The sequence below is a fragment of the Heterocephalus glaber genome, unplaced genomic scaffold (assembly GCF_053883595.1).
Source record: "Heterocephalus glaber isolate CG9 unplaced genomic scaffold, H.glaber_assembly_v1.0 deba00001556, whole genome shotgun sequence".
Lineage (NCBI taxonomy): Eukaryota > Metazoa > Chordata > Mammalia > Rodentia > Bathyergidae > Heterocephalus > Heterocephalus glaber.
The window spans coordinates 3,896,561-3,924,189 of record NW_028258347.1 but is presented as its reverse complement, the minus strand read 5'-3'; the positions used below and the strand labels follow the sequence as shown (position 1 = coordinate 3,924,189).

The following is a 27,629-nucleotide window of genomic DNA, read 5'->3' as shown; positions in this document are numbered from 1 at the left end:
GCACAGCTCGGCTGCAGATGCTGATAGCAGCTTGCGTCTTAGGTGACAAACCCCGGAGACACCAGGCTGTCTCAGCAGGGAGGGCGCCCACGGAGGAGTCCTGCTCAGCGTGAAGGACAGAGGTGCCCAGGCGAGAAAGACAGCGAGGAAGCCTAAGGTACACCGCCCCAGGAGAGGAGCCCACCTGAAAAGGCGGCTCAGCCCACAGCGGTCCAGGTGCGGCCTGTGGAGCAGCCCAGCGGTGTAGGCCAAGAGCGGGGTTTGGGGCCGGGCGGGGCGACCGCAGCAGAGGGCGCTGAGGCCGTGGAGATGTCCTGCGTGTCTCTGTGGTGAGTGCAACACACATGACATCCGCAGGCCGGGACATCGAGGGTGGCTGCACGTGAGGGGCAGAAGGGTGAGGAAGTCTCGGCGCCTTCTCCCAGCTTCGCCAGGCCCTACAGCTGCTGTTCACACACGCGCACACAGGCACGCACGCGTGCACAGAGACACACACAGGCACACAGGCACGTGCACGCACACACACACACACGCACACACGCACACGTGCGGTCGCAGAGCCGAGGACCCCGGGCGCCTGCCCTGCCACATCTCGGCGAGGTCTGCACAGCCACTGGGCACAGCGATGCGATGCCTGGAGCTCGGGGCCTGGGCAGGCTGCAGCTGGGTTCCCAGGGGGCGCGGAACCCGGAAGCAGTGTCTGTGGCCTTGTCCTTGCTGGAGCGGTGGGCAGAGATGAACGACTGGCAGATCAGGGAGCCGGCTCCGCACGAGGGTCCTGGGCTCCTCAGGAAAGCAGCGCGAGGGGAAGCCAAGCGCGACACTGACCCAGGACGCTGCGCTGGGAGCTTTCTATACCTCAAAACCCTCGGAAGCAGACGGTGTTCCTGCTTCCCTAATCCTTTAAAAGAACTAAAGCTGAGATACATGAGGTAAATGATGTCTCTGTGGTAGCGGCACCTTTCAGCACAGTGATCAGCGCCGTCAGGAGGGCCGCAGACCTGCTCTTTCGGCCGTGTTTGCAGGACGCGTCCACGTTCCTTGCCGTCGGTCCGCACGCAGCGCGCCTCCGGCCTTTCCCTTAGTGCCCACCCTCTGCCCCTCCTGACTCTCGGTCCTGTTCCGCATCCCAAAAGCTCCATCGTCATCATCCCCCAAGGTTTTCCCCTTTCTTTCCTCCTCTCTGTCCTGTCCCTCCGTCTCTGTGGAACATTCCGGAAAGCAGTCTCTCCCGACGGTGCACGGTATCCCAGCGCAGATGTGTTTTAATGATAGGAACAATGACGCGTTTGTCAAAGGAAAGAAAAGAACGTGCTTTGATGTAAGCACCAAGGAAATCTTTATATTTTTACTGCTTTTTTTTTAGGTAGTGGAGTACATTCTATGACATGAAATTTATTTGGCCAACAGAAAATGATTTTTAGTATATATATATATATGTATATAATTTTCACATTCCTTTAATCAAATTAAGTATTGAACACAAGTTTATTTATATGACTTTATTACGATTAATAATGTCAATGATCTTTAAGTCACATGTATAAATACGAGTGTACAACTATTACAGTGCTTTCACGAGTGTGAATTCAAACATCAGGGAGTCTTGCAGGTACATGTAATAGGTGCATGGAATCATGTTTCTAATTATGTTCGGTACTTTCTGCCACAGTTAGCACACATCTGACAGCTCGGGCATCCTCACTGTTTTTGAGACGGGCAGGCCCAGACAGCTAAAGACAAATCCTTCCATCTCCGTTGCTCTTGTTCCCAAATACCTCACCTCCGGTGCTCCACTAGCCGCTTTCCTCTGTGTTAGCAGAATGTGTCTCTGCCTCAGACCTTCCTCCAACACCGTATCAGAACCCAGGAGCCCTCCTGTGGGACTCTTGCTGTCATCTGTTTCCATCCGTGACAGAGCCAGCCATGAGCCAGCTTTGTCAGGTCCAAGACTGTCTCTCTGGGATTTTGCTTTTGGTTATTTTGACATGTTAATATGAAATTAAGCCCAAATATAACTGATTCTTATGAAACGCATCAAAGAATTTTCATAGAGAAACATACAGCTCTCAACTTTGAGGGGTTAGATTTTGAAACATCCTGAGATGACCATTTAAATGATGACTCAACAGATAAATGTAATTCTTTTTTAATCTATTTAATAAATAATTCCTGCACACCTCAGTGAGCACTACTCCAGCAGGGAAAGCAAGACCTGGGGCCCTGAGAACCCATGTATGAGTACTACTGTGGTCGCTGCACTCCTAAGAATGAGTTCATCTCACTCAGAGAGGAGCAAACTGAGTCAGAGAGGGGTTGATGGGCTTTCGGCGCAAGAGTGGTGGTTAGGGCCTCGATGTTGTAATAGCCTATTCTAAGGTCAGGTCATTGTTTTAGGCCAGAATTCCAAAGACTAAAATATGCAATGTGGGCCCCAAAGAACCCTGAAACCATATGCATTTAAATGGAAGCCCAAGAATTAAATTACATCACATAAAAAAGGATAAGGCAAAAACATCTCTGGATCACCTTCAGGAGACGGATGTGATCGATCTTCGGAGAAGAGATTAACTTGGTTTAAAGTTGCCAAACAGGAGCTGAGTGTGGAGCCTGTAGCTCGGTGGTAGAGCCCTTACTTAGCATGCTCGAGGCCCTGGGTTCCATACCCAGGACTGATGGAGCCCACCCTGAGCGAGCTGCAAACTCCTAAACTGGCTTTTCATATTAAAAGTCCACATCCTCCTGTTAGCCCACATGGCTGCCTGAAGATCAGCAGTCAGTGTGGGAAAGGAACTCCCCACACCACTGGTCCCAGCAGAGGCCTCAGGGATCCCTGACACTGTGAGGCCTGGATGGCAGGACAGTAATGCGGCTGAGGGCAGCACGACTCGTACAGAAAACCTCTATAGAGGCAGAAATTAATCTATGGGAAAGCAGATTTGCCATTAATCAGCGATCTGCTCCTGCTAGGACGTCTCGTTCCCTGGTGGCTGGGACCCTGCCCATGTCAGTGCTGTCCTCGCCACTGCTCCCTGTGCCGCCCCTTACTCCTTTAAGAAGCTGTGTGCTCAATAAACAGTGGGGAGCTCCAGGAGGCAGCGTCTTAGCCCGGAAAGAGCTCTGACCTTCCTGGGCCCCCTCATGCGATAAAGATCTCGTCTTGTCTTTTGTCATCCTGCCGCCATATCCTTGGTCAGGTGGATGGATGTCTGATCAGCCTCTAATATGAGATCACATAAATAATAATAAATAATTGGAAAGAACACAAACTGGAAAGAGGGATAAAAATTACAATAAAGTGAGAAGGCAGATGTTATAGAAGAAATAATAAGTATGTTTCCTTTAAGAGATAAGAATGGTGAAGGAAAAATGTGAAGAATAGTGGCAGATGAATTACAAAAGTCATTTTGTGGTTGGCTATATAAAGCTTTGGAGAACTAATAATAATTTGAACACAACTACTCTGTAGAAGAAAAGAAATTCCGTGTGCTGCAAAGAAGAAAGTATACTCGGTAGTGGAGGGGTGAAATACTCCTAGATATCCATTAGGTCTCTGTGGCCGAGGGTCTGGTGCAGCTCTGACATTTCCTCATTGATTTTTTGTTTAGTTGATCCACCTCTTCGTGAACATGGGGTATTGAGATCATCCACTATGATGGCACTAGTGTTTATTTGATATTTTAGGTTTAGCAGTATTCATTTCATGTAGCTAGGTGCTCCAGTATTCATTGCATAAATGCTTCAAGCGTTATCTCTTCTTGTTGGATTGTTCCTTTAACTGGTTTGTAGTGGCCTTCTTTGTCTCTTATGATCAATTTTAGCTTGAAGTTTACATTGTCTGAGATTATAATTGCTACATCTGGTTATTTTGAAGCTCCTGCTGCATGAAATATTGTTTTCCATCTTTTGATTTTTGTCTTTGAATGTCTCTGGATTAGATGAAGTTCTTGAGTGCAACAGACGGTTGGATTCTGTTTTCTGACCCAGTCTGCCTGCCTGTGTCTTGTGACTGGAGAACTGAGGCCACTGACATTGAGAGATATTACCAAGATGTGTCAATTAATTACCTTCATTTTGCTCTTTCCCTGTGACACATAGGAAAATATGTTCAGTATCTCTGGTCATGAGAGAAATGCAAATTAAAACAAAGGTAAGAAAGAATGACAATCACCGAGAGCCAAGGACTGACAGATGCTAGTGTGGCTGAGGTGAAAAGGAACCCTTCTGCATTAGAACCTGGTGCAGCCATCATGGAAATCACTATGGAGATTTCTCAAAGAATTAATTTAGAAATTCCATTTGACCCAGCTATTCCCCTTCTGGATATCTTCCCCAAAGAACTAAAGACATCATATTACAGTGATAGGTGCATACCAATTATTTATAGCAGCAGAGTTCATAGTAGTTAAATCTTGGAAGCAGTCTGTAGGCCCATCAACAGACAAATGGATAAAGAAAATGTGTTATCTATAAATAATGGAATACTACTCAGCTATAAAGAAGGATAAATTCAAGACATTTGTAGAAAAATAGAGGCACTGGAAAAATATAATGCTGAGTGAAATAAATCAGACACACAAGGTTAAATGCCACATGGTATCCTCATTTGAATGTCAAGGTACAAACAAAGAAACATAAAAGATGGATAGAAGGAAATAAGGCAATAGATCTCTTAAGAAAGGGAAGGGGTCCAGGAGGCTCAGGGAGAGGGGAGAGGGGAAAGGAAACGGAAGTAAGATGTAAGACATGCCATACATAGGTACCACGTACTCAGGATGACTGTAAGCATTATATGTCATAAACATGGGCTAGGAATAGCAATAAGAGTAAGAACGGCGAAAGGGGTGTTAGAAACAAAGGGGAGGATGTGGGTGGGAAGGGTATGGGGTTAAAAAAAGAAGCAATCTGTGTTATGTACACGCACCTGCTCCCCCAGACGAATACAAACTTCACGCATCGAAAACATGTACTAACAAAGTTTTAAAAAGAAGAAAAGGAAACCAGTGAAGATTTCCAAATAAGATATGAGAACAAGATTGACTTTCTTCTGGAGCAGGTGTGCAATACATACTGAAAAGGAAAGAAAACCCAAAGCAGCAGGGCAGTTAGGAAGCTGGTGACATCTCTGATGGGTCCAGACACGGTGGCAACAGTGTTGCCACCAGTCAGGGGACTCCGGAGAGTCCAGGTGGGCACCGCCCCCGTGACAGCACGCGACCATTCTTGAAGGCGTGAAGCATCTTACTAGCTTATGTTTGATTTTTAATTGTCACACATATTAATTGCTCATTTCACAACATGTAATGCCCTAATCCATTATGCCCTAGGAAATTATGGACAGGTATCTTTTAAAAATCTTCATTACAATGCAAATTTTCTCATTTTTTGAAGGGAGGGTACTAGAAGTAAATATCAGGTGCTAATATTACTTTTGACCCCAAAAATGTATATCACCAAACTTTAAAAATAAAAATTTAATGAACATTTATTATTATTTTTCCACTGTCACAGATATCTAATTTTCTAACATACTACCTTATTTTTAATACTAATAAAATATCAACTAACTACATCGGGGCTTTTGAGTAAAGCAACAAATGGGTTATTTGACTTTCAATGCTAAATTCTTGGTCAGCATTTACTTTATTACCACAAGAGGAACATTAATTTTTGAATGTAGTGATAATTTGCCTTATCAAGATAATCCCCAATACGTAACTGACACTGAAAAGAGAGGCTCGTGACTCTGTAGTGTGAGGCTCATAATCCCACTCCTAAATGAGTTTCACGCTCTTATGTATGAGCTTAGCACTGTGACACTCATATTTTAAATAAGAGCTGCAATTTAAACTTCTCTCATCTAAATGTGACGTTGAGGCACGTGATCAGAAACAGGCATGCGTCTGCTTCCCTGAAATCTCCTGTGTGAGTGATAAGATGTGTGTCCGCTATGAAACTTAGCCAAATTTCTGGGTAATGTTAAAGCTCAAATTATGTAGCGCTACTTCATTAGATAAGCACATTCTTAGAAGCGAGGCCTCCCAAGCCAGCATTTGTAATAAAGAAAAAAGGACGTTTGGTAGTAATTCCCTCATTATTACTGTTGGCAGAATATTCAATTTTTGTTTGAGCTTGTCTTTTTTGAAATATATAAAGGGTGATTGAAAAATATGGTCCATGTTAAATTTGAAAAATATATGACAGTAAAAGACACATTGCCACTAGTCAAATTTCCCCCTTGCTTCAGAGACACAGTCCCACTGTTCTTGCCACTTTCTGAAGCAGTTCTGGAAGTCCTCTTTCCTGAGTGTCTTTATGAAGTGCGACCACACATCCAATGAGTGCTGCTGCCCAGTGCCATCCAACCCAAAGGCAGCTCCTAGAAACATTACTGTGTATCTTCATTCACCCTGTTCACTAGATCTGGCACCCAAAAGTCAAAGTGACCATGAAAGGTCAATGTTTTGAATCCATTCAAGACATTGAGGCACCCGTGGTAGCCCAGCTAAAGACCCAGGCAAGAGGACTCCAGGACTGGAGAAGGCTGGGTTGAGTGTGTCCAACATGAGGGGAGATCTTGAGGGGATTCATGTCAACGTATCTTCCTGGGATACATTTTTCAAATCTAAGGGCACTACTCTTTTTATCATACCATACATATAGTCATTTAGTCTCCCTCATCCAAAATATCTATAATCTGAGTAGAATTAAAAAACTAAAAAACTTAGGTCATGTCTTTTATTATCATTTTTGTTCTGAATAACAATGGACAGTAATACAGTAATAAAGTGATAATAATGATCATCCAATAACTAAGATAGATAGATGATAGATAGATGTGTTGATGATACATAGGTGACAGAGAGATGGACAGAAGGTCAGAAGTGCTTGAACAAAGGGGTCAGTGTTGTAGTGGCAGGTGAGTAGACAGGGAAAGGTGAAACAGCCCACAGTCAGATTCCTGGAGTCTCACATTTCGGCTAGGGACCGGGAGGGATTCTGCCCTATTTGTAAACCCGAGAGAAAGCCATTTCCAAAAGATGCAACATGACCTCATACAAGTGCTTTTTAGCTCCTTTCTACTGATGATTGTTAGAAGCAGTTTCTGCATGATATCATTTTTTCCTAAAATTACCTACAGTGTTTGCCATGCAGATACGTATCTTTATGATATTCTGTTCTAAAATGCAGTCACTGCTGGTGCAGCTGTTACCACAGATAAAAGAAATCTCCCACACAAGACTGCGCTGCCCTCAGATGCACACTGTCGGATGTGTTCCCGGTCCCTGAGGGGACACTCTGGGCTTGACTCCACCAAAGGCTCGCAGTCACCGAGACAGCGGCCTGATCTCTGCGAGAGGCCGATCCTGTCCACGGAGCCTCCTCCCGTCTCAGACCAAGGGAGGGACTGTCACTCGCCACGCAGGGCCACACGCCTTTGAGAATATGGGACTGGAGCAGATTTTCTCGGGGTATCAAAACGTAAAGGCCACAAAGTCTGGGGTCTGATAACAAGATTCCATTTCAGATCGGAAATCCCTGGATCTCTGAACGATGCTTTGAAAAAACACTACGTGTTTGTGTCCAATTTGAATTTGTGGTTCTAGTATTTCTGAGTGACCCCTGGTTTATCTGGGACACTTCAAAGTTGGTGGTCTCTCTGCGTAGACCTCCCCTCTGCGTGTGTTCATGTTTTCAAGAAGAGCTGAGTTTTCCTCCTAAAGTGAGTCGTTTCTGAGCCGGTTCTAAGGACTGCCATCTGGGTGAAGATGTATGGTCTCTCTTCAGGAAACACAGTGGACCCTTGACTTACAAACTCAATTGGTTCCTGAGGGCTGGTTGTAACTCAAGTTGGCCATAAGTCAATACAGCTAAGGTCTGGATGTTTACCTGGGTACACACTATAGATAACAAGAGGTGGATGAATCTTCCATTGACCTAATTAACCCAAGTTGTTTGTATGTCAGGCCGGTCATAACTTGAGGTCCACTGTACAAGATTATTCTTAACAATCATAAACAACCCAAGAACATTAATATTTTCAGTAGTATTCTCTGCTGCAGCTGTCACTTCCTGTCACCAAAATGCAGTTAATTCCTTCAAATATGTGTTTGAATGATTCTCAAAATAAGTGAAGGTAATTTCTTCCCTTTGGTTTTCATCCCCCAGTCCACCATCTCTAGTCCTCAGACAAACTTCACCTGAGGGCTTCTCCAATGGGTAAGAAACAAGGGAAGACCAAGGGAGGATCGTCAGGGACTGAAGAAGACTAAGGAGATAGGACCACCGCCTGCAATGTCCTGCCTGGGTGTGGCCACCAGAACAGCAAGAAATCATTGAGGAAAAAGATAATAAAATCCATATATGGTAAGTAGCGTTGCACTGATATCAGTATCTCAGTGTTGACCATGTTACTATGCAAGATAAAGATGTTAACCATAGGGGAATAGAGAACTCCCTGTACCTTCCTGTGATTCTCCTGGAAACTAAAATTACTTCAAAATAAAACTATTTTTCAAGTTGGAAGGAATTGTAAGTGAAGATGTGCTCAGCACCTATTCTGTGGCAGGTAGAGCTCCTTCATCCAGCTGTTTACTCCCAGATCCGTGTCCCAGGGGAGGGAGGGACTCTGCCTGTTCTGCCCGCACCGTGGCCCTAAGTCCCGGGCATCGTGTATGACCAGGTGGGGTTACGGAAACTTGAATTAAAGACGAAAACGAAACACCGCTTAATACATTTGGCTTCTCTGTATATCTTTGCAGTAAAACGTGATGGCCATAGCAGCAGCAGCAAACCTCGTGTCTCCAGGGTGTCTTCACACTCTCCGCATTTTACTGAAGCTGTGAAATTCCCCAAAGCCACTTTTCATCTCCTAGCTCTGAGCTGGGATGACTTAACAGACAAGGAATCACCCCGCACCTTGTCTCGGGGTTCTCTCATCACGCGGTCAGATGCTTTCTGAGATATCCTGGATCCCTCCGGGGGAGCAGGGCCAGGGCAGCCAGCACGTTGCAGAGGGGTCTGGAACTCGTTCCTGGTCACGGGGAGCTTGTTAAAGGATGCGCTCTGTAGCCGAGGGAGGACTGTGAGTTCACACTCCGCAGGAAGCTGACAGGGCGCCGCTCACAAGGCTTTATCTTCAAACAGGTTTGCAGAGGAAGGGAAAATGGGAGGCAGATTGCAAACACCTCTGGCGAGAATGCTTCAAATGGGAGAGGGTTTCACCCTGCTGTCAGAGGGCCTCATTCCTGACACCTGCCTCTGTCAGAGTCACCCTTGGGCAGAAAAAGGGCAGGAGATGGCTTTTCAGTCCCAGAAAGGCCGAGCATGGGTGAAGGGCGCCATCCCCGTCATCTGACACCACGAGAAAAACTTGCTGCTCCATATTCAAAGTGCACACGCATACTCAAAGTGTCCGGAGCTGGGACACCTGTGATGCAACTGCGGGGCCGTGGGATTTGCCAAAATAAAGAACGGTTTCTCTTCTGCTTCTTAATCTCTCGGAGTACGGGTAATTCTTATTGAAAACCAAAGAGAACTCACAAATAAAACTTTCACAGAACCCTCACATCTGCTTCCACACTGCCTTGGAGAAAGGTCATCCTTGCGGAATCTGCTGAGGACAGACAGGTTCAAGTCCAGCCCACCCTCTACGCCTGGAGCACATCTTCCAGAGCTTGGAGAACCTCATCAGTCAACTCCAGAGGAGGGGCTGGCTTCTGCCCAAGCATACACAGGACCTGCTTTACGCTGCCTTGAGTTATTAATTTGTTAATGAGAATCTAGGCTAAGTTTAAAGAAACAAATGTACTGTGTGCAGTCTGAAGAGTCTGACCTTTGTTCCCATGAACCGTAAGGATGCAGAGAGTGTGAAGGCAGCAAGCGTGAGGAGGTGGAGTCGAACCTGGAAGGCACGATGCCCGTCCTCCGTCTCCATACCTACTGCCGCAAAGACAGATCCTGCCCGAAAGTTCCTCAGACACACAGCCCACTCCCTGTTGAGATCACCCCAGTGGAGGCGGCATTTTCCTCCTTGCTTACACCCGTGCAGGGTGTGCTGCTAAAACAGCTTTCCAGCAACACAGAAGACCAAACAACAAAACATTTATTTGTGGCATTTGACAATTTCCAATATGCAAATAGTCCCACCAGGGCCAGTTTCAAGCTGCCAGCTGTTTCCTTAGCAGTGCACAAAATGGCTGCATAGTTAGCAGTTGCTCTCCATACCAGCTTGGACTGGCTCAAACGCACCCCTTCCTGGATGCAGTGTCAAACACAACCTGCTTCCTGTAATTTGGCTAAAATATCTTCATTAGCTCCCATTTTCCTTAGCACAAAGTGCTAATCCCTCACTGAGTGCCCTGCAGAGTCTGAGCCATGCCCACCTCTCCACTCCGTTCTGGGCCTTGGTTTTAATCACACTCCTGCCGTGTTGGTTTGTCATGGCTGTTTTCCATTTCCTTCAGCCCACTGCGATATCTTTTTGTAGAGCCATCAAGCATACTATTTATTGCTGTGTCTTGATAACTTTTATTTCTTTGGGTCTCAACTTAAACATGCATCATCCAGGAAAGACACTGGGCATCCTGAACCTGGTACATACTTGCAGTGCACACTCACATGACTTTCCCCACTATTAGAAAAGTCCAAGAAGTCTATAGGATGACTTGCTTATTTCCCTTTTCGTTCCCAAACTATAAGCTCTCTGAAGACAGATGCCATGTCTCTGAGACCATCCAGGGCCAAGAAAGTGCATTAGTGCAAAGTCTGGTTAGTGGGTGAGAGGGGATTTTCCAGTGCACAAACCTGTGCCTTAGATACATTTGCATAATATAAATAAAATACATTCCGAGTTATAACTTTTGCCATTTGGGTTCAAATCAATTTCAGAAAGAAAGTTCTCCAAATTCCTGAAAGAAAGTGTGGTTTAAAAAGTAATATATTCTGCACACTAAGGTCTTAGGAAATCGAGAGTAGTGTAGCATTAGTCGTGACAGGGAAAGCCGCCCTTCGAGGCCTTTCTGAGTGCAACCCAGGAACACATTCTTTCCTGCTCCACAGCATGCACTTCTGAGTCTTGGTTCAGAGCCTGGACCCCTCGGGTGAATTTTTATAAACTTGTCAAGAACGATATGCAGGAGATCCCTGTGTTAAGGAGGACGTCAGACTAGATGATCTTCAAGTTTGCTTCCAATTTAAGTGTTCTACGAGTCCATGAAATGAGCACGGGGTGGTGGGAGTTCATAGCTGTCCTCTTCTGCTGCTACTTGCCATTCTGTCCTGAGCTCCGGCGGTCTTCTTAAAGTTGGGAGAAATTTTGCCCACAAATAGGGACTTTTACTGAGAAGCACCCAGAGAGAAGGACCAGGCTAGCATGGTGGGAAGTGTTGCAGAACAAACCCGAAACTTTTTGTCTAATGTTAGTGTTGGGGAAAACTCATCTTCAGAAACGTGCAGCAGTAAAAGCGCCTGCGAGCAAAACAGAAAATGCTTAAGACACTGCATGCGTATACTCCCAGGCTTTATAGACTCTGGGATGCGGTTTTCCACGTAAGCCAACCAAAAACATTGTAGCAATGTATAAAGAATGCCTTATAAATATTAAGATGTGTTTTTACCTCACTAAAATTATAACCCCGGAAAATAAGAAACAGCCCTTTATCCTTCCAGTCTCTCAGCACCCAAGCACCAGTGTGGGCATCTGGAATCGCCTCCCAGGTGGCACAGGTGGCATGGACATCAGAAGAGGACACGAGCATGTGACCTCATGCACTGCAAACAGGCAGCCATAAAAATGAAAATTAAAATAATAACAATTTAAGGAGAGATTGAAAAGCTGTGGGTCTTTTCAAGACAAATCCATGAGTGGGGGAAGGAGAAATGAAAGAGAGAAGAAAGACTGGAGAAGTAGGGAAATGGTTAAGGAAATACGAATATTGTGAATTAGTCACAGTCAAGCTAATCGGCATATTCACAACTCACATCATTACTTTTTTGTGTGTTTGTAAGAAGAGCACTTCGGATCCACCACCTGGGGAAATTTTAAGCATAGACTACAACATTTTAACTGCAGTCACAACCTACATTAGAGCTCCTTAAGATGTACAGTTTTACTTGTAACCCTTATTGCACTAAAATTGTGAGGAAAAACTTGAAGCTTAACCCACCGTGCGCCTCCCCTTTCCTGCGTGGCTCCTGGGATCCTCATCTGGGGCTCTCGTGGTGAGGACGATTCAGGGAGCTGTGGGGAACCCAGCAAGGCTCCCCCCATTCACACCCTGTCCCTGGGTGCTTCTGGTGCTGCTGTGGGTGTCCGGGGGGGAGACATAGCCACGTGACCTTTCTACCCCCGAGGTGCATTTAGCACAAAAAGAAGCCGCCTAGTGCCAAAGTTAATGTCCCCTTAACTGAAGCAGCTCTGGCCCCACTTTGTCATCCTCAGTTTAGCTCTTAGTACTAAGGACATAAACACTGAAAACACTACGTAGTTTTGGGTAGAGCCCTTCTGACATGTAAAAGTGCTGACTGAGCATTCTTTTTAAAATCATCTTGGGCAAAGTACTTTCTAGCAGCAAAAAAAAAAAAAAAAAAGTTTCCAGAATGCTTTTTACCGATAATGAATAGAAGCCCAACTTAAATAGATAAATAAAGGGCCAACCTACTTTCCAGTTCCCCTGCTGTCTCTTATAGACCAAAGCTATCTTTCAATAAATTTTTCCGACTCTTAAAAAAAAATAGACGAATAAAGTGAGGAAGCGTTGGACAAAGGTAGTCACTCGGGTTTGTGTTTAGGGATCCAGCTGATGCTAGATGGTTCTCTCTCCCCTGCCCCTCCCCTCCCCTTTCCTCCTCTTCCTACGCTTTTACTTTTTATGTAGTGGGCAAGACAGCTGAAGACACCTCTCTCCTGCGTCCTGCCACATCATGATCCCAGTGGAAGGAGATCGTTTCCTCTGTGATGAAGAGCTGGGAGAGCTTCAGGCTGCCATGCCCTACCCCGTCTATCCCTTAACTTTCCTTGTTAGCTAACAGAGGAAGACTCGGATTGTCTGGGTCTGGGGTTTGTGGCCCACCCTATTGCAGCAGAGTGCAGCAAGCGCGTTACCTCAGACACAGAACCATGCGGAAGGTGCTTCTCCTGCTGCCAAGTCCCTCCATAGCACCCGCCGCCAGCACCCAGGAGCACTCCATGGAGGGAGCAGGTTTAGAATAATAGTTCTAGGGAAATCTCAGTGTTCCCATCTCAGCAAAGGAAGGCTCCCAGGAGTCAGGAGGCACGCTGCAGCCAGGGTGGGCGCACAGGGCTGCCGGACGCCTGGCGAGGACAACGCTCCCCAGGGCAGTGCTACCAGCTCGGCTTCCTCTGTAATCTCTGGCACACCCCAAGAGCAGATATTGTTACCCCCCTCTGGAGCTTGAGAAAGTAAGTTACCCAAGCTCACAAACAGTTACGTAAGAATCAGGGTGTAATTTTGATCCCAAATCTAATTCTGAAATCATGTGCTCTTTAAAACATGGTAATGTTCTCATGTGGGAATTGGTGGTGTGCTCAGAGGTATTCATTGTCACCTTCCTTAAAAAAAAAGCTCCCTGCCAGAGACCAGCTTGGGGAAGAGGATTCCTTCCTGGGAAGGAGAGCTGTGCTCCTGGAGGGCAGGACGTCAGCAGCATGCAGAGCAGCCAGGAGGCCGGGAGACCTCGTGCTCCACTGGGATCACAGTGCTGAACATGATGATGTGAAGCATCTCCACTTCTGCATGGCCTTGCCAATCATTGCTTTTCTTGGATTTATATTAATTGGTTGTGTGGAAAGTCGCCCTGCGTTATAAACTTATGTAACGCTCACTATTGATTTTTTACTGTCCACTAAACATTAAAACATGAAACTGAGGACATAACCTTGGAGACCCCGGTGCTGCAGGCGCAAGCAGGAGGGTGCGTAGAGAAAGCCTGACCGGGTCCAACACAGGCCGCTGCAGGCCGCTGTCCTCACCTCCTGAGGCAGAGAGCGAAGGGAAAGTATGCAAGCCTGGCCCTCTTCCTCAGCACCTGGCCAGTGCGCGCCCCACAGTGGGGTTCAGTCCCAGGGAAAACCTCCAGATCATGTTCCCATTTCACTGCAAGGAAAGAAACTGATTTCTCCACAAGAAAACCTGGAACTTAAGCCTGGGAAAGTGAGCAGCTCAAATTGCACAGTCCTCGTTCCTCGGAACATCTGTCCTTAGCAGACTGAGGACACTAAGGCGAAGCCACTAAAAAGCGAAGGTCATCAGCTTCATGTGTCCACTTTTTTAAATACCTATAAAGATCCAGCATGTCCAAAAGGCGCGAGGCAGAGCTGTTTGATCCCACACACCTCACTGGTGCACAGGAATTATCCCCAGAAACCAGCAGAGCTGCAGTGCCTGCAGCAGGAAGCTAAGTCTCGGCATGACCGGGCTGGTTTCGCGTCCCAATCCCTGTGACTCTGATTCCCATCCGGGCAGCAGCTTCCTGCTTTAGGAGCTCAGGCCAGCTTGCTGCCTTTGGCTGCCACGCCCTTGCGTATACTCTTCCCTTTGGGAGGAAAATGTCTTTTCACACCATCAGAAGTAGCACAGTCTAATAATTTGACCCAAACAGCTCAGCAGCATCACTCAGTTACCGCAAACAAAACTGCCGAGAGCAAAGAACTCAACCCAGGTGTCTGCTCTCCCACAGTGCTTTGCTTCTGTTTTCTGGAGTGTTTTAATATTCCTCTGAACACCTGCAGCCCAGCTGCTGGGGAGGCTGATGTGGGAGCGTCCCTAGGCCCCAAAGTTTGAGACCAGCCTGGGGACACAGTGAGACCCTGTCTCAAAACAAAGTAATAACAATCCTTCTGATTCCAAGAAGCTCGTAAATTGAGGGTAAAGAAAAACTACATTAATGATAAAATAATAAAAATGATTTATAACATGCACACTAGGGTTTTGAATGCATTACTACATTAGTCCCGGTAACAGTGTCTATGAAGAAGATACAGTTTTACCAGTGAGGAAACTAAGGCACACAAGGAATCAGGAATTTGTCCAAGATAAACAATAAAACTGGAATGAAATCCACACAGTAGGGATTTAGAGTTTTTCCAACCTACCTGTGATGCCATACATTGCCTATTAATAGCAGCAGTTAAATGCAATTAATTAATTTAAGTTCAAGTGATGTTGAGTACTGAAGTCCTATATATTTCTCGGCACAGGCAAAGTATCTTTACAAAAGTATTCCATAACCTAATTTCACTGTGAATCAAGGTCTGTGCCTTGACCCTTACTCCTGGCCCATGAGTCCTGTGGAGCTGCTCCAGCTTCTCCCTCAGGCGCCTTGGGAAGTGGAGGTGCAGGGCCAGCTGTCACTTCCTTTGATGCTTGGGACTCCATGTCCGACTTTGTCCACTGATAATGTAAAGTGAACTTTGAAAATCTATTTTACCCGCTATGTGAGTGTATGTAAGGGTCAGAAGTGGCCCAGGTGAAACCATGAGCTAGCAGGATGTGCCGAGTGCGAACTGCTCCCTCTTTCTCTTGCTCCTTGTCAGGCCTTGCACACCACCCTGCTCCACGGCCACTGTCCACTGCACACAGGGTGGAGCCAGCCCTTCCTGGAGCTTAGCGGATGAAACCCCCTGCACAACCCAGTGCTGGGCCTCAAAGGCATCCCCTCCCCTGCCCTGCTCATCACCTTCAAATCCGAATCCGATCGCCTTTAGTTCTGGCCTGCTGACCTGTCCACCCCTACTGACCTGTCCACCTCGGATTGGTTCTAAGGACTCACTGTTCAAGTCGTTTCCTACAGCATTCCGGGGAAAGCTCCTTCCTGGCCCAGGGAGGGAATCACACTGGTGCCAGTCCAGCCCACCAGTACTTGGGAGAGTACTGAGTGATGGCACTAGGTGATCAGAGATGCTCAAATCCGGGACTTGACATGGTACAGAGGCTGCTGTGGAGTACAGCGCATGTCTGTTGGTGGCTGGGCACTGCCAGGAGCCTGGGCCCCAAAGCCACCTCATCTGCCAGTGCCCGTGGAACTGAGTTTCCTAGCGAGGCACCTCCCCAGGCTCCTGGAGGAGGCCAAGGTGCTGCCGCATGCCTCTCCAGCCCCACCATGTTTCCAGTGCTGCCAGTGAATGAGCGGCTCTCTGTCTGTGGGATTCTCTGCTCCAGGACCCGTGAAGGATGGCTCTGAAATAGGGCCACGCAGTCAGAACACACCCAGAAATAGAGAATCTGAGCAAGACTCTTAAACTGAGGCTAAAAGACAGAAACCAACATGAGATCAAAGCTACCAAAGGACCAATGCTGGGATCATGAATATGTCATATGTAGTTTTTAAATAATCCTTACCAACAGAATGTGCTTAAGGTAGACAAGATGTCCAAGAGGAGAGCTACTCTGCTACTGAAGTCAGACCTTGCTTGCAGAATTCCATACCCTTGGCTTTGATAAGTGAGCAAGAGATAAAAGCGCTGCTGGAAGTTGGGTGAGGTGGCTGAATACAAAACGTGTAGAAAGGGAGGAAGCTGGAAAAGAGACACAAAAGTAGAAGCCAAAATTGCATGCCCATCAGACGAAGGGAATTCGAGGTCAGTGCACAGGTGCTAGTGTGCCCGAGGGGCGCTTGTCTGTGTTAGGCGGGAGTTGTGTGGCCCACACCAGGTGGCTCAGCAAAGTGCACGGACTCTGCGCACTACCCCGGTGTAACAGCGGGACTCTGGTGCATACCGGGGAGTGACCAGTTATGTGTACATTTTTAAACATGGAGGATGAAAGGAAATAACCTCGGAAGGCACATCTTCCCCTGCACACCCGAGAACACAGACAGCATGCTTAGTACGGGCTCAGTTCCTTTCGGGAAAACTTCATTGCACGTAGACAGGGCACGGGAATTGTCATTGGACCATGACTGTCCTCTTGCAGCTCTTGAAATGTGACTTTTCCTTGCTCCTTCCCTTCCTTTTCCCCTCATTGCATTTTTCTTCCCTCTCTTCCACTTTCACCTTTGTTCAACAAATAGTTATGTCAGGAACTTGCTAGACACGTCCTAAGTTTAAATGCTGCTTTCCCCACAGTGGTCACCCAGCCCACCTCCCAAAAAGCCATGCAGATGCCGGGATCTGCAGACAGAAGCCAGCCTGTGTGTAAGTTAGCCCTTCGCTCGCTGTGTCTTCACTTAGAGCCCAGGAATGAAGTTACATACTGACCTTGTAGGTGTGCAGTAAGTATTAAGGATCAGTATTAAGCGGCATGATTCATGCAGAGAGTTTACTGTTATTCCTGACGTGTAGAAATGGCTCTTAGCTTTCATTCTCAGGACTCATGGCTAATGACCTACTCCAAAGGCTGTGTCCTCACCTTCCTCTAGTGTTCTCCTGTGTGCATGTGGCTGGCACAGCACAATGTCCATACCAGAAAGGGCCGCTTCCCAGTGGAGGAGTGTGACCAGCACACCACTCTCCGCTGTTCGTGTCAGGCTCTGCCTGTGCTTGAGCAACGTTGAGCTCACCAAGGTCGGGCCTTCCTGGGCCTCACCCACCCCAGGGCTGAAGGGGAGCTGGACAGACTGGGACCGCTGGGTGGACAGCACAGCTCCTGCAGTCCCACCGTGTGGGCACAGGCTTTGGGAGAATGCCGGCAGTGTAACTTCCCTCTCTTCCTCCATACCATTTAAGTCGGATAGGCATCCTGGGCCTGAAGTCACTGCCTACCAGAGCCTCCGACCAGCGACCCCACCGCAGTTGGACTGTGTTAGACTATTTTTCTATTAATTATGGACTGCACTACCCAATCTTCAAGGATCAGGAAATCTGTCTTTCTAGCATCTAAAATTAAATAGAAAACAGTCAAGAGTCACTCATTGAATTAATTAAAAATAGAAACAGCTGGAGGGAAAATTAAAATTAAAAAACACGTTCAAGAAAATTAAACCAACATGAAAACAGCGTTTCTCCTTAACACCCTCCCAGTGTCAAAGGCAGCACATAGCCCAGATGGAGGGTTACATTTTATCAGCTGACGCAACGCAGCTCTGGAAAGAATCCTCTTACCCATGGAGCAGCTGCCCTAACTTTCCCTCTGTGCATACTCCACAATCCCGGAGACATCAAATCATGAACAATGAATGCATGACATCTGGTGGTCCCGGATAATGTTACACTGCCTTGCCTGGGGTCCGGGCCACAGCCTGGCCCTCTTCGCATGCTGAAGCCCTGCACAAGGTTAACACAGGACCGTCTGGGGAGGGAGGGAGCTATTAATTTGCCAAAGATACAGTTGTGACAAAGTAGCAGCCCCATTCTTGCAGTCCTTTGATTTATATTGTCTTTAGAATTCATAATCACTCATCCAATTAAATGCTCTCGTCTGGGCCTCTGGCCAGTTCTGTGTCACAGGAGGTGATAAGACTATTAGCTCTAAGCCTTAAATGAATCAGCACTGGGCCCAAGGGAAGGGTGTTCCCCACATGAGCCACCTCCTTCTAATTCCACACCAGCACAACTGACGGGGAACACATCTTTATTACACTGCTGCCGTCATGGTCTGCAGAACAGAATGCGTTCTGTTATACAACTGTACAGATAGAGACCTCACTATACCGTTTCAACTACTGATAGATTAAATCTGGATTATTTATAAACCTATGCTAATGTTATTGGGCTTAATATAAACTCATGCAAATGTAGACATGTAGGGGTCGAAAGAATAAAGTGAAAATAATAGGGTTTTTTTAATGCTTCTGCTGCTGTTATTACAATTACATAGTGGTGACCAAAACCTTGACCTGATTGTTTTTTTAAAGACTGAGAAAAGAAAAAGGAAGATCAAACTGTTTTGTTATTATTAGCAAGTAGCAAGTGTGATTATCTTTACTTGTGACTGGAATAATTAATTTTATTCAAACTAATTTTGCATGTATCCTTCCGGCTTTTGTTGGAAAAAAAATCTAAACAAATGAAGACACATATCATACATCAGGGAAGCCAGGAGCAAGCAGAAAAATCAAATAGAAATTTAGGAAACACCATTAAGTGAGGGCAGCTTCTTTAGGATGCAAAAGAAACCTAAAGTGAACATCTGGGGCAGTTTGCATGAATGTGTGCATATACTACTTCGTAGGGCCAAGCTCTAGGCCTTCCTTTGAACTACAAATCCTCAAAAATAAGAACTGGTGAAAAAGGTCAGCAAAGTTAATCACCATGGAAATCTAGGCAGTTTTACACTCTTCACTTTCAAAGTTGACAAGTGTCACTGGGTAGAGGTCAGCACTGGTATTCAAATAAGAATGTATCTACATTCCTTACCACCAAAGCTAGGGAGCACTTTGGGAATATGTCATCTGGGGAAATGTCAACAGAGCCCCAGTCTTGTGGACATTCTCCTCCTGGTAATAAACGGGAAATTTCTCTCTGATACTGATACCAGTAAACACAACATTTACTAGTTTTTATATATGCATGTGAATTGCTGAAGTTAGAATTACCAGGATTCGCACAATGTGACTCAGAGAAAAGCCAGGAGACTCTGGACTGAACTGTCTCGCAGCTCATTGTGTGCAGGGATTTACAATGATTTGTGTGTGATTTTGCAACTACAGAGTTCGCCACAAACATTTGATTAGTCAAGGATAGGAGACAATATTTGTTCTTGTTGCCTGCTAGGGAACATGCTATCCATTCATGGATTAGTCAACTGTTCCAGGTGTGGGGGACACATGTTGGTTCCTAATTCTCTTTTTATTTATCAGGCTTATTACTGCATCTTGCTTCTTAAACTTTGAACTTAAAATCTTCCTCAACAATTACCTTCATTGCTTCCTGCTCCTTGTAAACACCTGTAGGTAGAACTGAAGTGGGCCAAATTTGCATTTGATTCTTAAGTGCCAGAATTGTGTCTTATTCAGAAAAATTTTACTAAAAGAATAAAAGTACCAGGTTAGATTTTTGCTTTGCATCGTTTTCATATGGTGCTGAGGCTTGAACCTGGGCCTTCTCACTGAGCTACATTCCCAGCCATTCATTTACTCATTCATTCACCACTCACGCTTGCATTTTTCAGACAGGTTCTCGCTAAGTTGCCCAGGCTGGGCTCAAACTTGTGATCCTCCAGGAGTGCTGGGGTCACAGCTTTGCCAAAGCACCCAAGTTAAAATGCAGCTTTTAAAGATAGCAGAATGAGAACCTCATGAAAATCAAACTTCACTTCCAATTTCACCTTAGAAATTCTGAAAATTCAGAAGTTAAAAGAAAATATGTCAACAATTTTTCACGTATGCATGTGTCTATTTTTAAATTGTGTGCACTGAAGTATATGGCGTGACCTTCGGACATACGCGGACACACTGAAATGATTGCCACCAGGTGAGAGTTATCTGATCCGCCCCCCGCCCCCCAGCACGGTCGCCCATGTGTCTGTCTGCAATCAACACACCAGCAGTTAAGCGCAGCGCATGTCCAGTGTGCGATGCCACACCGACCGTCATCCTGGAGGTGCAGCCTAAATCTCTAGTTACTCAGCTCACGGGTCTGCTGGTCTGCAGCCTTTACCAATATTTCTCCTGTCTCCTGTTCTTCTCACCCATAATGACCACCATTCTGCTGCCTGTTTCTGTGAATTCAAATTTCATTTTGGATTTTAGCCGTAAGTGCAATCATGCCCCCTTCTTCTTTCTGTGCCTAGCTTGCTTCACTGAGCATCGTGTCCTTCGGGATCATCATGTTATCCAAATGGCTGCGTTCCCCTCCTTGAGAAGGCTGAGCGGTTCTCCGTTATAACACACACATCCCACGGCACCACGTGGCACATTTAGATGAGTGTGTGTTTTGTACGCTGTGTTTTCCTGTCCACTCACCCCTCAGAGCTCACCTGGGTGGCCCCATTCTCTGGCCGTGGTGAGTAATGCTCCGACTGGAGGGACACACTTCTCCTTGCCTCTGACTTCACTTCCTGAGGATGCACCTTCAGAGGGATCTGCCCACATGTTCCTTCTACATTAAATGTTCTGTACCACCATGAGGATCTTCTATGCCGACTCCCACCGTGGCCAATTCTATCCCTGCCCACCGCATGAGATTCCCTTAGCCCACATCCTGGCCATGCCTGTTATCTCCGTCTGATGACAGCGCCCGGGCAGGGGAGGGATGGTAGCTTACAGGGGTTATGATCTGCATTTCCTTCATGATGAGTGCTGTTTCTTTGCTGTGCAAAGTATTTTTAGCTTGATGTAGTCTCAATTATTTATTTTTGCTTTTCCCCCAAACTTTCAGTGTCATATCCAAAATGTCTCTGCCAAGAGCAGCATCCAGGCGTCTCCCCCATGTCCTTCTGCAGGCATTCGGCCTCCCTTCTTGCCTGGGAGTGCGTGACCTGCTGCGTGACTCGTGTCTGAGACCAGACATCCTCCTGCCTCCATGCCTGTGGCTGAAGAAGGCATCCTGTCTGCACTGTGGATTCTTGGTGTCCTTGCTGAAAATCCCCAGACCACGTGTGCTTGGCTTCCTGGCTGAGTTTCCTGTTTCCTTCCATTATCACAGTGTCTGTTCAGATACAGTGTCATGCTGTTTTGATGCTGACAGCTCTGGAATGCAATCGGCAATCAGGAAGCAATGCCCTCGCTTCATTTGCTTTTCTCAGTGTCATTTTGACCGCTTGGGGTCTTTTGTGCTCCCATATGAATTTTAGGGTTGTGTTTCACAGTTCTGTGAAAACATCACTGGAATCTGATAGGGATTGAATAGAATTTAAACATCACTTTGGGCATTAGGGGCATTTTACCACTATTAACTTCTAATCCATGAGCATGGAATATTTTTCTATTTATTTGTGTTATCTTCCATTGCTTTCATCAATGTTTTATATTTATCCATGTATAGATCTTTCACTTGTGGTTAAATTTATTCCTAAGTATTTTATTCTTTTGATACAGTCATATCTAGTATTGTTTTATTGAAGAACACAGTTATTTTTAAAATGCACATACAAAAACTGTACCTCATTTTTAATTTTAGTAAATTATGGTTTTTTGAATTGTGCCCGGGCTGGGCGGAGCGATCCCTGCAGAGGGGAGTGCACGGACCATGGGAGGGAACGGATGGGAACTGGGAAACAGTGCTGTCCCCTGGGGTCTGAGCCTCTGGCGCCGTCACCGGGGCCACCTGTGGCTTGTCCTTCCATTTTTGAATCCATGTGACCTCAGGCAAGGTTTAATTCTTTCTTTGCCTCTGTTTTCCTTTTGTAAAGTGGACCGAGTACCGATTTCCTGGAGTATCTTACATGACAGTTCTCACAGGCATGTAACACAGGCTGATAACTGACGTTGGCCCAGCTTAGCTGTCATCATTGTGACAAAGCATTCTTCTGTGTTTCTTTTTTATTATTCACCCACGCTTGTGGCACTGTGGTTTGCCCTCCCTGTGTGGAGCTGGCGCGCACAGCACATCTCCATCCTTCTCATCCCGTCCTCCTCCTCCTCCCTACTCCATTTCTTGATCCCTTTCCCATTCGACAAAGACCCACCTCCCTACTTTCTATGATTCACCTTTTATTTGGCTCTTTATTTATATTTTAGCTTTCTCATACAACAGAAACCATGAGATATGTAAGCGTGTGTGTCTGATTTATTTCACTAAATATTATTGTCTCAAGGTGCAGCCCTTTTCCTCCAAATGACTCCAGTTTGCCCTTCTTTATGACAGAGTAGTGCTTCACCGTGGGTAGATGCCACATTTTCTTCATCTACTCATCTGCTGTTGGACATATAGGTTACTTTCAAGATTTAGTTATCATGAATTGCACTGCTATAAACATGAGTATGCATGGATCACTGTAATAAGATGTGTTTAACCCATTGGAGATGACACTTAGAAGGGAAAGAAGTAGGTCAAATGCTGCAAAAAAGTAAATAAAAGAATCAAAAAAGACCTTTAGATAATCATTATAAGTTTGGACAAAATGAAAATTTCACATTTAAAGGCAAAGAGTTCATGTTTTCTTTGAAATTTGGGGGAAAAGAATTTGTTTTGTGGACTAAGTAAATACATATGAATCCTTACTCTGGTGCTTGGCAAATAGATCAACAAATGCTACCTACAATCATCAATATTACTATTAGTAGTATTGCTTTTAGTATTGATCTATGCAGCCACAACTTAGAATAAAACTGCTGAGGACCTGGGCTTGAAAAAACATGCTGAGTTTTTGTTAAGGAAACTGCCAACTCCCCCTGCTGGCCTTTTGACAGGGACCAGTGGAAAATGTTTACCATGAATTGAGGTTTGCAGAGAAATGTCCAGATTTAAGTTCATTTATCAAATTGAAAAGTATTTGAAGATGTGTGTGTGTGTGTGTGTGTGTGTGTGTGTGTTCACATGTCAGGGGGTCACAATAGAATACAGATTCCAAAGGATGTGTAGTAAATGACAAAATATAGCCACAAGGAGAGGTTAAAATGAGTAAGCAAAAATAGAGCACTAATAAAGAATGGAAAATGAAATGAAGACATTTAGGGAGAGAGAGTAACAGGATTGTACAAAACTAAGTTAGCTCAAACTTCCAAATCTATCACAAATTACCTAGGGTCTGAAAAGCCCTGACCTTTCCAGGAACTGTCTGGGGTGGTCTCGGGCGACCGTGGGGGTCTGGGAAGGAAAGGGCGCCACCCGATGCCCGCGACGCTGATGCGCTTCCTGGCCACCTGCTAGGTCCAAGTCCCGGCTCAGCAGGTGTGTCGGGCAAGGGCCCGCATTATGCCCAGTGGAGGCAGCAGGTGCCCCACAGCGCCTTCGTGGCATTCCTAGCTCCTTTAAAAATTTCAGTCTTACACCATCTTCTCTTTTCTGTCCCCTCATCTGCCAGCTGTATGCAAAGCAGTCAGGGCAGCACTTGGCTCATGGGGATAACAGGACCATTTTTAGAAAGGGCTGAGGTCAGAAAACGATGGTGTGAAGCAGTCCTGCCTAATCTAACCCTCTTTTCACTGCAGCAAGAGCAAGAACAAGACTGAAACTCTCATGCTTAAACATTTGGATTTCGTGAAGGTCCATATCCTGAGAGGACGCCAATTAACCTTGGGTGTCACAGAGTGTGGGTAACTGATAGCCTGGAGCTCGGCTGCTGTGCAGTGGAAGAATGAAAGCCGACTGTAATACATTGAGAGCCGATGCTGAGGGCCACAACACAACTGTTTAAGAAATCCCCCGTGAGAGTGGGAGCGTGCACATCTGCGTACACCCACAGCACAGGAGCCATCTGTATAGCACACACTGTGGGGGACAGTGACGGAATCATGGTTTCCCAAAGAAGTCCGGCTTCCTCCCTGCAACCTGTGCATATGTGAAGTTACAGGACCGCTAACCAGCTGACTGGAAATGAGAATGTCATCCAGGTGGAGCCAATGTAAATGCAGGCTCCTCAGGGCCAAGGAAGGCTGAAGAGAAAGCACCCAGGAGATGGCAGCAAGAAAGGCCCAGCTGGCCAGGGTGGTCTCGTAGGTCAGAGGGGCCAATGAGCCCGGGCAGCCCAAGGGAGGCAGGCAGGAGGAAAGCAGTTCTCCCACAGCTTGCAGGAGAAATCAGCCCCACTGACACCCTGACTTTGGCCCCGTGAGACAGCTTTGGACTATGACCTTTGGAACTGTAAGTTAAAAACTCCATGTTGATTTAAACTCTAGGTTTGTGGCAATCTGTTAAAGAGCAATAGAATAGTTATACAGGGGGAAAGCTCATTGAAACAACCAGGACAGCATGTCAAACCCAAGCAGAAGTCAAAAAATATATGTTATAAGGAATGTGGTATTTGTAACTGTATTTGTCTGTCATCATACTTTGAAAGCAGATGCTTTATTAGGAAGAGCAACTATAGATTTGAAACCAGCTCTGTTAATGCACAATACAAAATTGGAAAGAGTAAAAGAACAATTAAAACTTTCCTTGGAAAACAAGAACAGCATAGGGCAAACTGGTGAATTGACAGTTGTGCTTTATGGACTGGTGATTGAGCAAGAAAATCTACCAAACTGCACCTCATCTCCGACCATAGAAACACAGAGAAATGGTGATGCCTTATATGAAAATGGAGAGCCTTCAGCAAGGACAACAGGTTGGCTGTTGAAGGTACTAATGGAGCAGATAACCATGTACCTACAAATACTATAGTCCAAAACGCATGCCATTCGTGTATAGTTAATGGAGACAGTGCACCTTCACCTCCGTCTCAGGTTGCTGCCAGACCCAAAAATACACCAGCTCCAAAATCACTCTCATCTGAGCCTACCAGTGACGCTGTTAATGGAGAATCATCCTCATCTGCACCAACTGATAATGCTTCCGCCATGGATATTCCTGTAGCATCTGAAGAAACCACTTTAACTTCAAATTGCCCTTGTGCTACATAGAAGATCCTCCCATTCAAGAGACAGTGGCTTCCTCAGAACACAGTGAAAGTGTTCCTTCCTCCAGTGCAGAACTGGAATCTGAAGCTAGGAGTATATTAGACCCTGGCTCCTCTAATTCTGGAAGTAACTCTGCTTTTGACAGAATTAGGCAGCCAGATGGGTGTATGGAACCTGTATGAAGGCAGTCAAGAAATACCAACACAGAATCTTTGCCATCAGGGTGGGAACAGAGAAAAAATCCTTATGGTAGAACCTATTATGCAGATCATAACACTCGAACTACCACATGGGAGAGACCAGAACCTTTACCTCCAGGCTGGGAAAGAAGAGTTGATGATCGTGGAAGGGTTTATTATGTGGATCATAACACCAGAACAACACCACGGCAGCGGCCTACCATGGAATCCATTCAAAATTTTAAATAGTGTCAGTCTTACCAGAACCAGCTACGGGGAGCTATGCAACAGTTCAGCCAGCCATACCTCTACCTGGCTTCAATGCTAGCTGCAGAAAATGACCTACATGGACCTTTGCCACCAGGCTGGGAAAAAAGAGTGGATTCAACAGACAGGGTGTACTTTGTGAATCATAACACAAAAACAACTCAATGGGAAGACCCGAGAACTCAGGGTTTGCAGAAAGAAGAACCCTTGCCAAAAGGCTGGGAAATTAGGTATGCTCGGGAAGGTGTTAGGTACTTTGTTGATCATAGCACAAGAACAACAACATTCAAAGATCCTCACAATGGGAAGTCATCTGCAACTAGGGGTGGTCTGCAGACTGCTTATGAGCGCAGCCTTAGGTGGAAACTTGCCCACTTCCGTTATCTGTGCCAGTTTAATGCATTACCCAGCCATGTAAAGATCAACGTGTCCCAGCAGACACTATCTGAAGATTCCTTTCAACAGATTATGGCATTAAAACCCTGTGATTTGAGGAGACAATTATATGTAATATTTAGAGGAGAAGAAGGACTTGATTATGGTGGCCTAGCAAGAGAATGGTTTTTCTTTCTTTCACATGAAGTTTTGAACCCAATGTATTGCTTATTTGAGTATCTGGGCAAAAACAGCTATTGTCTACAGATTAACCCAGCATCAACTATTAATCCAGACCATCTTTCATACTCCTGTTTTATTGGTAGCTTTATTGCAATGGCACTATTTCATGGAAAGTTTATTGATACTGGCTTCTCTTTACCATTCTACAAGCACATGCTAAGTAATAACCTTACTATTATGGATTTGGAATCCATTGGTACTGAATTTTATAACTCCCTTATCTGGATAAGAGATAACAACATTGAAGAATGTGGCATAGAAATGTATTTCTCTGTTGACATGGAGATTTGGGGCAAGGTTACTTCACATGACCTGAAGTTGGGAGGTTCTAACATCCTGGTCACTGAGGAGAATAAAGATGAATATATTGGTTTAATGGCAGAATGGCGTTTTTCTCGAGGAGTACAAGAACAGACCAAAGCTTTCCTTGATGGTTTTAATGAAGTTGTTCCACTTCAGTGGCTACGATACTTTGTTGAAAAAGAATTGAAGGTTATGCTGTATGGCATGCAGGAGGTTGACTTAGCAGATTGGCAAAGAAATACCATTTATCAACATTATACAAGAAACAGCAAACAAACAATTTGGTTTTGGCAGTTTGTGAAAGAGACAGACAATGAAGTGAGAATGCAACTATTGCAGTTTGTCACTGGAAACTGCTGCTTACCTCTGGGAGGATTTGCTGAGCTCATGGGAAGTAATGGACCTCAAAAATTTTGTATGGAAAAAGTTGGGAAAGATACCTGGTTACCAAGAAGCCATACATGTTTTAATTGCTTGGATCTACCACCACATAAGAGTTATGAACAACTAAAGGAAAACTTCTTTTTGCAATAGAAGAGACAGAGGGATTTGGATAAGAATGAATGTGGCTTCTTGTCTCGGAGGAGCGCTTGCATTTAAATACCCCAGCCAAGAAAAATTGTGCAGATAGTGCACATAAGCTGTTCATTTTGTGCAGTGAATTGTCTGAACCTCTCAAAGCATAAACATTTTCTATTCTTCCACAGAAATATGCAAAACAGTCCATTGTTTTCTACTTTATTTATTGTTCCCTTGAAATGATGACCAGGAAAAAGATCATCCTTAAATTTTGAAGCAAGAGACTTTAGTAAAAATAAGTATATATCTATATAAGCATATATGATAGTGGCTCTAGTTTTATAG

General features: G+C 45.5%; 1 protein-coding gene across 1 annotated transcript; it reads left to right on the top strand.

The window, feature by feature from the left end:
* Positions 1-630: 630 nt before the first annotated feature.
* Positions 631-27,322, top strand: LOC101725411 (NEDD4-like E3 ubiquitin-protein ligase WWP1). Its single transcript, XM_087190832.1, is given in 8 exon segments — positions 631-932; positions 1,026-1,159; positions 20,406-20,500; positions 24,616-24,640; positions 24,822-25,100; positions 25,103-25,396; positions 25,399-27,276; positions 27,279-27,322. Coding segments are annotated over 8 exon segments (3,051 nt in total).
* Positions 27,323-27,629: the final 307 nt, after the last annotated feature.